Source organism: Oenanthe melanoleuca, chromosome 1 (assembly GCF_029582105.1).
Source record: "Oenanthe melanoleuca isolate GR-GAL-2019-014 chromosome 1, OMel1.0, whole genome shotgun sequence".
Taxonomy (NCBI): Eukaryota; Metazoa; Chordata; class Aves; order Passeriformes; family Muscicapidae; genus Oenanthe; species Oenanthe melanoleuca.
The window spans coordinates 95,151,929-95,168,734 of NC_079333.1; the positions used below are offsets into that span (position 1 = coordinate 95,151,929).

General features: G+C 41.4%; 1 protein-coding gene across 1 annotated transcript; it reads right to left on the minus strand.

Annotated features, from left to right (window-relative positions):
- Window positions 1-1,867: 1,867 nt before the first annotated feature.
- PIGA (phosphatidylinositol glycan anchor biosynthesis class A) lies at window positions 1,868-9,704 on the minus strand. The gene is made up of 6 exons (XM_056484171.1): window positions 9,579-9,704; window positions 8,698-9,356; window positions 8,014-8,146; window positions 6,871-7,003; window positions 5,463-5,669; window positions 1,868-3,848 (listed from the first exon to the last, which is right to left on the minus strand). Exons 1-6 carry the CDS (start codon window positions 9,617-9,619, stop codon window positions 3,546-3,548), a joined length of 1,476 nt encoding a protein of 491 aa, XP_056340146.1. The 5' UTR covers window positions 9,620-9,704; the 3' UTR covers window positions 1,868-3,545.
- Window positions 9,705-16,806: the final 7,102 nt, after the last annotated feature.

Here is a 16,806-nt window from a genome sequence, read left to right on the forward strand (position 1 = left end):
TACAACACTTCTGCTTTTAGAGAGATGTGGAGAGTGACTCACTGGTTTCCCTCAAGCCAATGTGGGATTCATCTCACCTATCTGCCACCCATCACAATGGGTAGGGCCTGGTTATTGAAACTCCTGCTGCTGCCTGGGCAGGAGGACAGCAAATTCCAGCAGCAGCCAGTGCCTGTGCTCCCAGGGAATGCAGTCCCTGCTCTTAAACAAGCAGCTTGAAGAACCAGCATGTACAAGACAACCAGCCATGCACAGCTTGATGAATTCTGCACAAGTAGCATCTCTAGAATTATGTCAGTGTGGAAGCACGTCAGGATCTGAAAGCAACCTAATCTACCTGCTAGGTTTACAAGAAAAATGTAGAATTTTGGTAAAATTATAAATTCAGATGCATGACCACATCCTGCTCAGTTTTGTTCCCTTAAAAAATATCCACCTGTTATCTATGTCAGTGCTCAAGTCATTAGGGAAAACTGTGGAAGTCAACATACAACCAAGTGTCATGATGAACAGCAAATATAATGAGAGTAGTTTAATGATAGCAATTAAACACTAAAATATTGAAATACTTTTAACTTTAAAAAAATCAAAATATTAAACCATTTAGGGATTATTCTTTTCTCTATTTACAAAAAGTCTGTATTTTAGTGAAGCAGAAAGCACAAGAATGATTTTTACAATTAATTTTTAAAAGTCTAAGCATATATGGAAAAAAGGGACTAGTGAAGAGAAATAAATACCAAAAAGGGAAAAAGATAAACAGATTGACCACATAAAGAGTAAATTATAGTATTTACCTTCTTACAGATCTAGCCACACCCAGTGAAACACAGTGTGAAAGATAATCTTACATCCATATTTTACTTGATGCTTGTATGGTGTATTGCATGGTTTGACCTACAATTTTCAATTATCAGCACCTTAATTCAGTGTCTGTACATAATGTATTGGAAACAACATTGCTCCTTGTGCCTGAGGATGAAATTTCATTGCAGTTTGGGGGGTACTTTCTATACAGGTCTTCCTGCTCCTCCTACACACTGGAGACTCTGCTCTGTGCAAGACATTGCTTAGTTAGTGTTACTCCCTCTTTGCTCCTCAGTATTTCACAACAATCAAATGTTACCTACAAGCACAATAGAAGCATTTAAATATTTTAACAAGTTGTTTTATTAATTTCTAACCACACTCATTATCTCAGTAATTTTTTATTAGTAGTCTGCTTATTTTATTTAACCTTTTTCATTTTACCCAACTATGTTTTGTAAAACTGGAAATGTTTCTATGGCATCACCCTTTATTCCACTGCACAAGGCCAGTAAGCAAATCATTCTCAGAGTTCTGCATAATAAAAGTGGTGTTATTGGAGAAACCAGCTATGGGTTAAGTTTGTAGGGCAACATGTACAGAAAGGTGATTATTAAAAAACCATTCTCATAATTCTAACAACCAGTGGTGGAAAGCAGCATTATGCTTTGTAGTTCTGTATTTTCTAATTATATGTTCCCACATATTAATGAAATGTATCCATTCTTTATGAAAATGTAAATAAACCTCTAGGTAAATTTTACATTGGTCTTGTAAACAAGACCATAACAAGGTTTTATTATGTTATTCGTAAGTACACAGTGTTCCACAAAAGAAAAAAGTATTTTGAACAGATACACACAACCCTTAGTGTTTGTAGATATTGCAGGAAACCAAATAGAAATAAAAGAGAACAAACAAAATATTTCTAAAAACACATACATATATGTATATGTATATGTATATATGTATAACATTTCCCTGGAGTGACAAATCAGTATTTTCAAAAGGTTAGAAATATGAATGCTTGAATTTAAAAAAAAAAAAAAAAAAAAAAAAAAAAAAAAAAAAAAAAAAAAGAAGAATAACTTAGAAAAGTAAATATTAGCCTAATTCTACCCATTTACTCTTAAAACTTGTGGCACCATTTTGGATGACTTTATATTTAATGTAGAGTTTGAAAAACTCAAATTGTAGTATTAGATGTATGTTACATATCAAAGGCTAAAAATTCTAGTAAAAGAAAATAGACTTTATATATGGCAATTATTTACATTATCTTTGTATTTCATGAAAATATGTTCAATGAAATTATAAAATGCTTGTGTAATTACATCTCTACCCAAACAACATGAATTTGGCAGAATTAACGTGTTAAATAGTACCCTTCAAGGGTTTGGAAACAGTATTTTCATATTGCACAGTTTTAATATTAATACAGTGTCCAACAGCACGCAATACTCCAGTCATAAAATAATAAGTTTGTCATCATTAGTGATGCTTGAAAAGGAAATGAACCCAGTGCATCAGACAAGGGGCAATTTTAGAGGTGGCTGAATGAAATAAATGGCTCTTCTCACACACATTGGCACAATGCTGTGCTGCCTCTTGCCCCACGTACACATCACTCAGGACTCCTCTCAGATGCTCCTTCTCTTCCTGTCTCTCCATGAAAAGCACAGCCATTGGATATTTCCACTTAAGGGATACCTTCCCAAGATTTCACATGCAGAATCTGCCAGCCAGTGTCTCTGATGTGGATGAGGTGAAATCATTCACCCTGAATGCTGTCCCTCCCAGAGATGGAAATGCCACTTTGGTCATAAGTAAGGGCAAGGAGAAGTGGGGGGAAAAATGGATGTGTGGGTGGGAGGTGGGAGAGAACAAGTAAGCACAAGTGTGCTTGTTAAGCCCTTCACAGTTTTTGCTCTCTCACATATTATTTGACACTTTGGCACAGTCTGCTGGAAGTTTTTCAGGCCTGAGATGTTTCTGAAGGCTGTATTATCTCTAAAGAATACTATTTCTTTGCCTATGTACTGAAAAACAAAAACAAAACCCAAAACCACTATAAGCTCTATATCACTTTCACACATGTAAGAGAACAGGACAAATTTAGCACCTCTGAAAATATGAGAAAATCATTATGGAATTGTGTTTTAGCAACAGGATGAGCACCTCTGACTCGGGAAAAGCTTCAAAATAATAACGCTAAGCAAGCAAAACGCTGTCACTGGGACACAACTGCTAGAACTAGTCTCTGAAATTTACATGGTAATGGACTTCAAGACTAATTTCAAGTGCTATTTTCATCTTAGGAGAAAAAAGGTATATTTTGTTGAGTTTTTAATTATTTTGAAAGAGGTCTTAAAATAAAAATCACTGTAAATTTCATGGATTAGCAGGAACTAAAGTAAGCTAATAATTTATGTGTTTTGCTCTCCCAAACACCTTAAGTGGTGTTAAAGGGACAATTAAGTCCCTTTCTGCAATGTTCAAGTTATCAAGAAAAATCTTGTATTTTTGTTTCCAAGGCTTCTGACATATATAAAAACCCATGCTCTCCTCCCAGCTTTGAGTGCAAAAGAGATGCTTATAAATTTGCATGAATCCAAAACTGAACTAAGAACATCATCCTAAATTGAGGTAGCACATTGAACTAAGTTTCTTTCCAAGAACTTCAGAAAGAAACTAAAGAGTTTAAAGAGTAGTGTCTCTGTCAGCAACCATTAAAACCGTTAGTGCCCGACACATTCTTCCCTCTCCACTTGAGCAGTGTAAGAGTTTGGAAGTCCTTCTTTAACTCTTCTTTTTTTCCCAAAAAAATACTGTTTAGTCCATGCACCCTTAGGTCCTGTAGCATCTATTGCAACATCAATCATGGAATCTGGAGTCATCCACCTCAGAAACGCCAAGAGAAGGAAGTTCAGAACAGCAAAAAAAGCAAAAATACACCCAGTCACTGGGCCACAGTGAGTCATCAGTCTGTCAAGTCGCTCCTTCATTGGTAAAACCACCTCATCTGCAACTCTGTCATACACCTAAACAGAGAGGAGACAGAAAGTAACATCTTAACAACGTGTTGCTTCTACCTCAAAAATCAGGCAGTGCTTTGCCGTCACTGCACAAAATAAATGATCTGTTCTCAGCTACCAGATGGGTCAAATATTACCCCAAAAAGCTTTGCAGAGCCTAAGTGCTGATTTATGAGTCTTGTTCTGAATAGTTCATTCATTTATTTAAGGAGAAATACAAAACATTCTCTTCTTTTACACACTTCAGAAGTATTTCATTAACTAGGAAGGCTGCATGATTTGTCTCTCATGTAATATTATACAGAAAGGGTCGGGGTTTTAATTAATTGAATGGTTTCTAATCTCATATTCACATTAGCCCTAGAAAGAGCCTGAACGTGCAATTACTAGATTTTAAACACAAAGATGGATGGACTCATAGGTGAGTTTGGCACTATTCCAAACTCTGTATTTAAACAATGAAACAAATCATAATAGGCTCCTGCTTTGTGTTTAAAGAAACACTAGTTCAATTACTGCACAAAGCAAATACATGCTACTAGTAACTTATTGTAGCCAATGACAAACCACTCCAAAAAGGTTTGAAGGACACAGTTTTTTCCTTAAGAATGTTTCAGACTCCATTCCACAGGCAACTTAATAATTTGCTAACAACTGTCTTCTGTACAATTTAAGATCTATGCATACATCTACCAATTCTATAAGCATTTTCCTTCCTGAAGTACTGGTGGATTTTTTAAGAGAAGACTATATAAAGCAAACTCAAATCTAGGCTAACATCTGTAAAAACTTTGCAATTCAACTGCTGCTTGCAGTTACAAAGTCATAAAATGAATGACACTGATGGCACTTGAAAATAATAAAATAAACTGGTTGTACATGGCACTTTGAGGAGGCTTGTGAGAGATATATAGTTGAGTGCAGTATAATCTAAGTAAGAGGCATGGGGTTCAGCTGCTCTCTCCTCCCTAAAACACAGAAAGTGAAGTCAGAAGAGACATCTCCACAAGTGTTTGTAATATTACTTGTATAACACAACATGTAAAACTGCAACCAATATTATTCATGGAAAGGCAGAGTTTTAATACTGAAGTCCAGTTCTAGTTCTGAAATATGATTACAAATCTATGAAACTAAATTTTCATTTCAACCACAGCTTATGTAAACCCAGCTGTGTTCAGCCTTCCAGCACTGAACTACCCCTCAAAATTTTAAACTACTTGTTAGCACATGGCAAACTCTGTCATGAACTGTCCTTACCTTGTCATACACCTTATGCAGCACATTTTCCAGTTATGCCAGAAAACTTGCTTCATGTGAAGACTTGAATAAATAAATAATAGGAATCTAACTAAAGATCTGGCTTTTCTTTACAAACTTTACCAGCAATTTTGGCATGTTAGGAAATACAAATAGGAAAAAAAATCACCTATCCAGAAATTTATTTGGGGGAAAAAAAAAGCATTTTCTGAACCTTTTAAAACCATGTATGTTTGACAGGAAATATGCTGAAAAATTACATTGTAATATTTCACGGTGAATGTGCAAAGTAATATTTCAAAGCAAGAATTGTTCCAGAAATGCACTTTCAGAGAATTTGAAAGAAGTGATTATACATACTTTCTCAGTTCTCTCTGCTACATTCCTCCACGTATAAAACGTCTTTACTTCATTATGAACAGTTTCTGGAGATGGCAGAGTTCCTGATCTGAGCTGGGCAATAGCTTTTTCTAGTCCATCACACAGAGATTTCACAGAGGGCTCACACAAAATGATGAGATTTTCTGGAAGTACCTCTGGAATCCCACCAACTCTTGTACTCACCACCTTTGAAGCAAACAAAAGAAACAGCACATATGCAACATAAAAAATGAAGCTGTGCAATGACAATGCTATTACATTGTTTAGATGCAGCTATTTAAAAGAATAGGAAAATATCATGGTTTGAGAACTTGACCTGTGTGTGAACTAAAGGTGTAAACCCCAGAGAAGACAAAGCTCAGCAGATTACCTGCAGCATTGTGCAGAATGATGCTTTGGTGCCGTGATAAAATAGAAGACATGGTCTAATGAGTTGTTAGGAGACACTTCTCCTGAAGGTGCTTGCCACAGTACACAACTAAACCTGTGTAACCAGATGCTGGACATTTCCCCCCATAGTATATCTCAAAAAACTGTTATCTTTATTTGAGAATAATTTTACCACATACTTAAAATTGCAGTTTCCTAGGTTACTGAATACTTGCAAAAACTTATTTATATTAATCTGAATTATTATTTTAAAGGGAAATCAGAAGTTACTAAGACTCACATTGTGCAATCATCTCTAAACATTGGGCAATAAGAAACTGCAGAACTTCCTCACCTCTAGAGAAGAAAAGAGATGGCAAGAGAATAACTGCAACTAGGTAGTTTGCTGCCAAAGGATACTGAAGTAAAGATAAAACTGAAGTCACTCACATTTTCTATACTTACTGTAAATTAGGTACTCTTATCAGTCTGTCTTTTTAATAAGATTTCTTTACATTTTAATGTGAAACTCTAATTCTTTATGGCTATTGACTTAACTTCTTTTTGAGCTGTCAATCTGAGTTGTAAATTAGTTAAAAAGGGCTTTTACTGTTTTCTCTCTTCCCAGCTTATCTTGAATTCCTACATAATAAGGCAATTTTTCTGCAGCTCCTTTCAAAGTACTGTCAAAGTAAATCTTTGTGAACATCAACTACCCCAAAACTCTGTAAAGAAGTAAATACAAAACAGTATTTTGGAGAGGCAGTCTGGCTAGTTCAGAGAACTGAGAGTAGATCTACATGTTATTCCCAATTCTGTACAAAATTCTTCTCAGAGCTTAAGCAGTTTCAGTTAACCCTTCTGTCCCAGCTGATCTGTAAATGGGGATAATGTTTGCTTACCTCTGTCAACACAGACCCTCAGATGGAATCAAATGTTATAAGTACATATTATTTGACTGTGAAATTTGTTTAAAATGGATACATGCTTTCTAGATATTGAGATATATTTTTTTTACCTGTAAACCACAGCTTGCTGCCTCCACAATAGCCATACAAAAGGCCTCAGTGAGGGAAGTGTTGAGAAAAATGTGCCCCTGGACCAGGACATTTCTAACATCCTGGTGTTCCAAGCCTCCTAGAAGACGCACCCTGCATACAAGAGGAAAAAAATAAAAAAATCCCCAGAGATAAACACTGGATTTGGACCATAATAATGCTGTACAGTGTTACACATATTCTGAAAAAGGTGGGCACCACTGTTTAGATTTCTCTGATCTTTTCCAGCAATGGAGAAATAAAAGGTTCTGGTTTTTTATTGCCACCCTGAAAGAAACTTCTGAAAATAAAGTTGGTGGGAGAAGTTGCTGCTCTAATGACATTTGCCTCCAGAACATTGCTACTGAGCAATTCTGCAAGAAAAAATTGCTTAATTCAGTTAATAATTAAGATTTATCAACTGCATTATCTGAATTCTCAGTGTGAGGTCTGACCAATCTGAGTTTGACAAGGGAAAAAGTTTTTAAGATGCAATGGTCAGGACCTATCATCTTGAAGAGATATTGGAAAACAATAAAGATTAAAATGAGAATGATACTGACAATTTTAATTGGGGGAATCACTGACTAAAGTACAAAACAGGCAATAATAAACCTAGAAAAGAAAATGAACAATTGAGAACACAAACTGTTCTTGATCAAGAAAACCCCAGAGAAATACATAAATTGCATATGTATCATGTCAACATTCTGGTAACATGGTAGCACCAGGGAACATGCTACAAGAACACCTGAGACAATCTTTATGCTTAAGAGTTTCATACTGAAATAATAAATTACAGTCATCATCCCATGCAATGGCACAAATGAGCTGTTAACACCTGATGCCATATGAGATCCAAGCACCATGGTTGCAGAGAGGGGTATGATAAATTTATATCTAAGTCAGCTTTCTGTGGCTTGAGTGAAGACTCATTCAGGGCCTATTCAGAGAAACATGAATTAACTTCCTGGATAATAGTCCAGCTCTCAAAGTCTTCAGTGTCTGGTTTATCTGCCTTGCCTTTAGGTCTCCAGCCTCAAATTTTGGGGTTTATCAGAGGGTGGGAAACAGGCAGTTCCCTTAAAGTACCTTGAGGGGTCACAGACATCCACAGAACAAACCTGTCATGTAGCTGGTATCTCTCCCGGACTTCTTCCAGTATGATTCGTTTTGGTCCCTCTCCTCCAACTAGGAAATGTAACTCTGGATATTTCTGACAGAGCTCAGGAATGATACCACTAAGCAAATCAATACCTAAGAACAGAAAATGCAGGGCAAGCCATTACTGCATTCAATTTCAGAACTTCTCACAATGCAGCCCACATCTACAACTATATTGAAGAGCAGAAGAAGTGGAAAAAGAAGTCTCTTAAAGACAGTTAAACTGCTGTACACAAAAATATGAAAAAAAAAACAACTTGTGACCTCTTAGGAGACAAATATGGAAAAAAAATTACTTAAGTTGCTGTCACTTATTAAACGAAAAACAATTAAAATTTTTCTAACAGAATATATAGATTAGGCCCTAAATATGTCCAACGTGACCCAAACCTTCTCTTTTATAAACTGCAGTTTTCAGTATTTTCAGTATTACAATGGAAACACACCTCTGAACTCGACATGTACAAAAACAAATGGACATTTCTTCTTCTTGAGCTGACAAATACAAAAGCTTGGAATAGCCACCTCACCACTCCCAGTGAAAATTCCATCCATACCACAGATACGGCCTAAGTGATACTTGGCCAAGACCTTTCCAAAGGAAGAAAACGACCAAAACAAGCTTATATTTGATCCCCCATTACCTTTTCTGTAAACAAGTCTGCTGACAACAACAATTGTTATCGTACTGTCATCCCTCCTCGAGGGGTCTGGAGTGAAGTCTGTGGGATCGACAGCGTTGGGGATGACAGAGACGATGCGAGGGTCCAAGGCTGCCCGCAGCACCGTGTTCTCCTTGCTGGTGTAGGAGACGCAGATGATGTGGTTGGTGTCGCACAGGGACACCGTCAGCAGCTTGTTGGTCAGCACCGAGCTGACATCGGCGAAGCCGAAGAGCGAGTGGTCGGTGAAGACGGTGCGCAGCCCCATGCTCTTGGCGTGGAACAGGGCGTCGTGCGCCATGGCCGAGAAGGAGCTGTGGGCGTGCACGATGGTCACCCGCTCCCGCACGAAGATGTACCTGAGCAGGGGCAGGCTGTGGAACAGCGTCGTGGCCGTGGACTGGTTGTACATCACCTTCAGCGGCAGGTAGTAGACCTTCAGGCCGCTGGTGAGGTAGCGGACGCCCGTGCGGTGCCCGTAGGCGTGGGTGACCACCAGCACCTTGTGGCCGCGCTCGATGAGGCACTGTGACAGCTGGTACACGTGGCTCTCCACGCCCCCCATGTTGGGGTAGAAGAAGTCCGACACCATGCACACGCTGTGCGCCGCCGCGCCTCCGCCCTCCGCGCCGGGCCCGCTCCTGCCGGGGGAAGGACCGAAACAAGGCACCATCACTCGCCGGCCACGGCCCGCGACGAGCCGCGGACCCCTCAGCGCCGGCGGCGCCGCCGGGCCCACCACGCGTCCCGCGCAGGCCGCACGCGGGAGGGGCGGCGCCGCGGCCCCGTGAAGAGCCCAGTCGCCGCGGCGGCCGCCCGGGGGAGCGCGGGCGGCGCTGAGGGCGGGGGGACCGCGCATGTACCTGCCGGCGGCCGGCGCTCCCTGCGCGCTGCCCGGCGCCATGGCCCCATTTCCCGGTCACCGCGCCGCCGCAGCCAATCACCGCGCGCCGCTGCGTCACGCGGGAAAACAGCGCCAATCGCTGCGCCGGACGGGATTGGCTGCGGCACCGCCCCTGCCCCGCCCAGGGGATGCGCCTCAGCTCCCGGGATCCGCCCCGGCCCCCGGGATCCGCCCCGGCTCCTTATCCAGAGATCAGCCTCAGCTCCCGGGATCCGCCCCAGCTCCAGGGATCCGCCCCGGCTCCTTATCCAGGGATCAGCCTCAGCTCCCGGGATCCGCCCCAGCTCCAGGGATCCGCCCCGGCTCCTTATCCAGGGATCAGCCCCAGCTCCCAGGATCCGCCCCGGCTCCTTATCCAGGGATCAGCCCCAGCTCCAGGGATCCGCCCCGGCTCCTTATCCAGGGATCCGCCCCAGCCCCAGGGATCCGCCCCGGCCCCCGGGATCCGCCCCGGCTCCTTATCCAGGGATCAGCCCCAGCTCCAGGGATCCGCCCCGGCTTCTTATCCAGGGGTCAGCCTCAGCTCCCGGGATCCGCCCCGGTCCCCGGGATCCGCCCCAGGTCTCTATCCCGGGATCTGCCCCAGCTCTCTATCCTGAGATCCGCCCCAGCTCCCGAGATCCGCCCCAGCCCCCGGGATCCCGCCCGTCTCCCAGCTCCCTGTCTGGGGATCTCGCCCCGCTCCCGCCCCTGCTCCCGCCCCTGCTCCCGCCCCTCTTCCAGCTCGCTATCCCGGGATCCCACCCCAGCTCTCTATCCCGGGATCCCGCCCCTCTCCCAGGTCCCTATCCCGGGGTCCCGCCCCAATCCCAGCTCCCTATCCCGGGATCCCGCTCCCGGCTCCGAGGGCCCCGCGCTATCGCAGCAGCGGTGTCCGTGCTGTGGTGGGAATCCCGTCCCGGATGGTTGTTGTCAAATAAGTGTAGTACGGAGCTACTGAGAAAAAGTGACCTAAACGTCGTATAGGGATGGGATTGCCTCAAAATTCCAAAGGTTTTGCTGTGCCCCCGCTGGAGAAGCTCTTCTGGTGTGTTTGGCATAGTTACAGATGGAGCTCCCGAAATGTTCTAGTCTCTTCTGCCCAAATGCTGAAAGTTTGCTCTCTCTAAATGGAAATAAATGTTTTTCTAAATGCAAATAATGTTTTTAAAACCACGGGTTTTTATAGACGGTCCAGGAGCTTGAACACTGGGAAAGGAGCTGGGTTGGCATCATTTGGCTCTATATTCCTGGTCTTCTCAAGGAGCCTCACCATCAGCCTTTTCTGCAGCTCCAACACTATCCTGGCTGCTGCTGGCTGCCAAGAAGGGTGTTCATGCCTTTCCTGTATGTTCCCAAAATTATGTTGGCAGCTCCTTTTTCCTGCCAAGATTTCTGATGTGAATTTTGTCAGATTTTAGACTGTCATGATTCCTATGCAAATGTTCTTCCTGTGAGTGACAGTACAAGCTGACCTAGGCTGGAGTGCTAGCTGGATTCCTGTTAGACTGAAGCTTGGACAGATGTGGTTTGGAGGCACTGATCCCAGGAGGGACTAAGGAGGAAATATGGAACTTAATTCTGGGGACTAAAAGATGTGAAAAACTCTTACTCTGTGTTGAATAAGAAAAACATATCATTGATTGAATTTTTCTGTGATTGAATGTGTTCAGAAAGGTGGGACCAGCATTGGCAAATCAGATTTCATCATCAGGTGCTTCTGTGGCATGTTAAGAACCTGAATTTCAGGATGAGAAGCCGAGTGTGAGGCCAGAAGAGGGGAAGCTTCTCACCAGCAACAGCAGGGTGTGAAAGAAGAGTTTGAGAAGCAGGAGTTTGTAGGGATCTTAGAAGTTCTCAGAAGAAACTGTAGCCCGAGTGTAAACCTGTGGCCTTGAATTTGCATCGAGGAAAAAGCCACCAAAGTAGTGCCAGGGGAAGGGGGAATGCACTTTGGGATTCTCCACTGCAAGCACCCCTTGTGAGCTCTGGTAAGTGGTGGTGGTGACTCCCTTGCTGTCACACTGCCCTGAAAAATCAAGCTGTCACATCACTCCAATTTTAGCTGTCAGGAAAACAATGCTTATGGTTTTAGCTATTTGGAAAATTAATTTTTTTAGGTTAGTTCTTCATATGTGTTCTCTAGAGAAGCTGCAATTCTTGGTATGCAAACTAAAAATCTGAAGAGAAATCACAACTGGTATAAAACAACAGCTCCTTTACCTTCTCAGCAGTTGTTCATAGGCTCTGGATGTCTTTCTGAAGGAGATCAGGGATGGTGGCCAACCTTCATGCCTTTGGCCTGGCATGTTGGCTTTGGTGCTCTGACATCTGTGTTTTTCATTAATTGTGTCTAGTTAGGCTTAATGTCCTTCCTGTCAGTGGTCCAGTAAATCCCCCTGTATCAACAGCCTTATCCTGTTGTCATGTTCAAGGGAACTTGAAAAATTTGTTGACCAAGAAGCCTAGGAAAATCCTGAATGGAAAGGAAAGGAATCTTTGCCACTGCCAAGTTGAAAAAGGTGTTGCTAAATTTTGTCTCCACAGCTGGTTCACGAGGATGGGATAACATTCACTCTTCACTGGCTGTGCTGTTGTGTTGTGTATTCATAAAAGTGTCACAGTCCCTGGTCATATCCAGAGTCTATCCTGCCCTGATCTGAGGTGAAGCTGATATTGAAGGGACCAACAGCTGAAGAAAGAATCAAATTTTCTTACTTTCTAAATCCTGCACTCAGTATATTCACTCCCTCAGAGTACATACAAGGTCAGAGTGAGACTGTGGAATAGACAGAGTAGAGAGTAAAAATGTAGAACCTGTGACAGCAGAGTAATTGCCACATCCAAACCTGGTCCTTGAATGCTCTCTAAAACATCTCATAAATTGAGTTAATGGAGAAAGGCGATGGAGGACACTCAAAGAGACTCCTGTGTCTTTGTTCAGGTAGCAGATGCCATTGTGCCTCAAGGAGACCTCTTCAGTGTTTTTGAAAATATAGGAAAACTTTCTGCCAAATACTCTGTGCTTTCAGCTCCCACTCAGCCTCCTCTCAGGCTGAATTTGCCACTCTATCCCCCAGCCTTGGATGACATTGCTCTTATTCCATGGAGCAAAGATTATCACTATTTGGTGAAGTGGCTTTGCTGTGTGTTATAAGCTGGTGTATTAAATTAATGCATTTATTTACACTCAATAAGCATGCACATTTATTATTAAAAACAGTAGTAATTGACAAAAACAAGCTATCAGTTGTTCACAGAGTACTTCACACAAGAGCTGTGAAGCAATGCTGCTCTAGAGCTTGATGCTATGACAAGGGAGCCATAGTGCTCCTGGAAAAGAAATCTTGAGATGTGGAATAGTGGTGTGTGGCTGCTTAACTGGGTTGAAGAACATTTTCTTTCCAAGATTCAGGAAAGCAGAAACTGTTGGAAGCCACAAATTAAGTACATCACTAAAAAACAGTACTGCTGAATGGAGAATTGTGGCCTATAGATGTATCACAGACTTAGTGAAACCAAGCAGGACAGTCAGACAGCCCAACACCTTGTTTGAAAAATGACAGTTCTTGCAGTTTTTGATCCTGCTGGAATTAAAGAGGCTCCAAAACAAAGAGAAAAGCAGTATTTGGAATTGTTCCTCCAAAGAAAGAGGACTATTTGTCCTTCCATTTAGTTTACTTTTACAGGGTTAGGCTGGAGAGCCTTCAAGGATTCCTGCATACAAGGAGTGACTGTCCAACTGTCTACCTCAGCAGCTGTTTTTTGCTGCTAGGAAATAGCAACAGGATCTAATAGATTTCTGTAATACCTTAGAAAGTTTGGTTTTGCCTGGTTTCTGCTGCATATGGCCAATCTCATTACCTGGCTGAATACCTCCCATAAAGCAGCCAGAAAAAAAATATCATGGTTTTCCCATTCAAGCACCTGGGTCTTCCATTTCATGGAATCCCACAGAAGCTGGCTGAAGTTGCATGTTAATGTACTTCTAAAGTACAGGTTCCAAATTGAAGGCTTAACAAACCGCAGTGCTGTCTGTGAAAGAAATTACCATTAAACGCAAACTGGAGAAAGGGCTGCTTTTCTTGAAGCCAAATTTCTCTCTTAGATGCCAGAAAATACAGACACTTCTCCCTTCCAAGCAGTTTGGAATCCGTCTGTGGGACATGAATTTTCTAACAGGAGGGTGGAGTTTATTGGCAGGGGTGAAGGCTGTGCATGTTAGCTCTCACATGTGTGTGATCTGTGCCTCTCGTGCATGCCCTGAGGTCTCAGTCACTTGGTCATCCTCTGAGCAATACAATGTTCTTCCACCCCAGAGCCCAGAGCATTCCCTTCCCTGTCAAATCAGGTGAGTGAAGGTGAAGCAGAGCATGAGGGCTTGGGAGCAGTCAGAGGATATATACCAGGAGTAACTTCCAGTCCTCTGGGCTAACAAACAGGTTACATCTTGTGGGGAAGAGAAAAGGTACAAGATTTTTAGAAAGCTGTGGGTAAGCAAATTTTAGAGTAAAGAAGGGTAAGAAAGTTGGGGATACAAGGTTAGGAAATAACAGAGTGATGTGTTGTGTAGAGATAGGTTGCTGATACAGCATGTCAGCTGCTCCAGCAAACCCATCCTATTTTTTGTATTTATGTATGTATACATATGTATGTATAAATGTATGTATATGTATATACATGTTTGTATATGTATGTAAATATAAAATAAAAGAAAAAATATCCCCAAACCAACAAATCTCTTAGCAGGCCACAAGACAGAACAGCTGCTTGCAGTGCACTGGCTGTTGCTGAGAAGAATCCTCTTTTACACCACCTGTGAGTCACTCACACTGCCATGCAGGACCCATTCCTGTACCTGAGCACTTGGTCCCTGGTCCTTGCTGGTCCCTGGCAGGAGCAGTAAGGGCAAACAAAGCCTGGATGGCCTCTGTCTTCTGCCTTCCCAGCAAGGCAGTGATCCAGCTTAGGTACTTGTCAAATTGTGCAGGAAAAGATTCCTGAGCACACAATGCAAAGTGGTGTCTGTGCTCATCCTGGCATTTTAAGTCTGTCAGAAGTACTGTTTGCTTTTGTGGTGGCAGACCCAGGGGATCTGTCCTGCAGCCAGCATACCACTACTATCCACTCTCTAACAAGCCTTCTGACTAATTTGACAGAAATACAGTTCAGCCTGTGTCCGATTTGGCTCAAATTATTTACAGTAATACACAGGTCTGGTGTCAGTTATGAAGCCACAGCATGTTGACCACACTAGCCTTGGTTCTACTTTTTTTTTTTTTTTTTTTTTTTTTCCCAGCTTTACTAGATTTTTCTGTCTATTTAGTTGCAGATTCGTTTCTGCCTTTGCAGTCTTGAGGCCACATTTGATTGCTTTAACACTGATGTGTCAGCTGTGCTAGAAGAGACTGCCTGTCCTAGAGCTCTTCTGTTTGTATCTTTAAAATTGTACTTGACAAACTCTTAAAAACTGGCAATTTATGTAGTAGAGTTCTACATTGTATTATTCTGTGAGCTGGCACAAACTGGAGTGGCAGAAGTGTCGAGTGAGTTTCAGCTTTTAAAATGCTAACAAAATGTGTTTAACTGAAAGCTGAGTGTGTGTGAGGACTTATTGGTGGAGGAGAAAAAAAGGTGCAGTGACAACAGTAGATGGAGCTATTGGAAACTTAAAACGTGTTCATCCTTGTGGTGCTGCAAAATATCTCTGTCCCTACTACACAAATGCTCCAGAACATTTTTAGCCCTGTTCTCTGTAGTCATTATACCAAATAAAGTAGTACCTGCCTGCGTTCTGCAGTTTGAATTTAAAGAAAGCTGAGTTTCTTATTAAAAAAAACGTGAAATACCTATAGTTCTATATATTGATACTATAATTAACTATATATTGATATATATTGATATATATATTGATAATTTGAATACAGATTTAAACTGTAAATCAAGAATAATAATAATGCCTTGCCAGTGAGTCACTTAACAGAAACTGATGGGTTAGTCTTCCATTACCTTTTCAGCTGGACCTGTGACCCTAAGCCACACATCAGAGACAGTCTTCACCAGTTAAAAATACCACTTAGCATAAGGAAGTGGGGCAAAAGGCAAAGTGAAATGCTTCCTGCTTTGTTATCTTTTTTTTGGCACTTGATTTGTAATCACACTCCATAACTAGATATTTTTTGTATAGCTACAGTTGTATTCTTAAATATATAGAATAAACCAATGCAGACTAGAATTAAATAATTGATTATTCGACCATTTTAAAGGTACCTTTAGATATTTAAGAAAGGAAACAGTTCATGATAAATTATGGATTCCCCACTGCTCTCAGCCTGGAATGACCTTTCACATTGAGTAGTATTGTAAAGTATGATAAAAGTGGAAACAAAGAAGTGTGTTAATGGCATTGATGTCAAAATGCAGACCAAGCCCTGACACATCATTTTCTGTACTCATTTTGTTTTATTGGCCAAAGGAGCACTTTCCTTTTATCTTAATTTAAAACAGATTTTTTACCCCTGAGTTAAAAGTTTCTAATGAGGTTTTTAAATAACTGCTGATGTAGGATCTTGATAAATAAAATGAATGGCAGTACATCACTTGTAACCCCTGCTTGTTTGTTTTTTTAATGTAGACTTTAATAAGCGAGAAAATAGATTTACTTGGCTTGGTATCTACCTTGTAGTTCCAGAAAGAATAATTTATTCCACAAGTCCAGAATTAGAAGATGAAAATCTCTTTGATAGTTTAAAGTTGAAATGCATTTACCAGTTATTTAGAAAATACAAAGGATCTGAGCAAAAACTCAGATTTAGTTTTGGGTTCTCAAGATTTTCCTTTCCATTTTTTTATACTACTGTAAAGCAAAATAACTTTATTTGCATAAATCCTGACTTGCAGTGGTACAAGAAAACAGAAAATAAACCTAAGCAGGTTCACACTTGTTTTCACTGCAATACAGGAAGGGACCTTATGAGTCAGCTGGAGTTGATGCCCAAAGGACATATTCAGATTTATATGTTTGCAGGTACATGAGTATGACAGGATTTATATGTGCTCTGCCAGCCCTCCCATGAATAATTCTTGCTGTAAGCAATGTCACAGCATATGACCTGTGGTAGCTTTTGAAGTAAAGGAGAGCAGTACTTTGAAGACATGCTTCCATTTCTTCCATGTCACCAGCATTTGGTAAGAGCACATGAACCTCT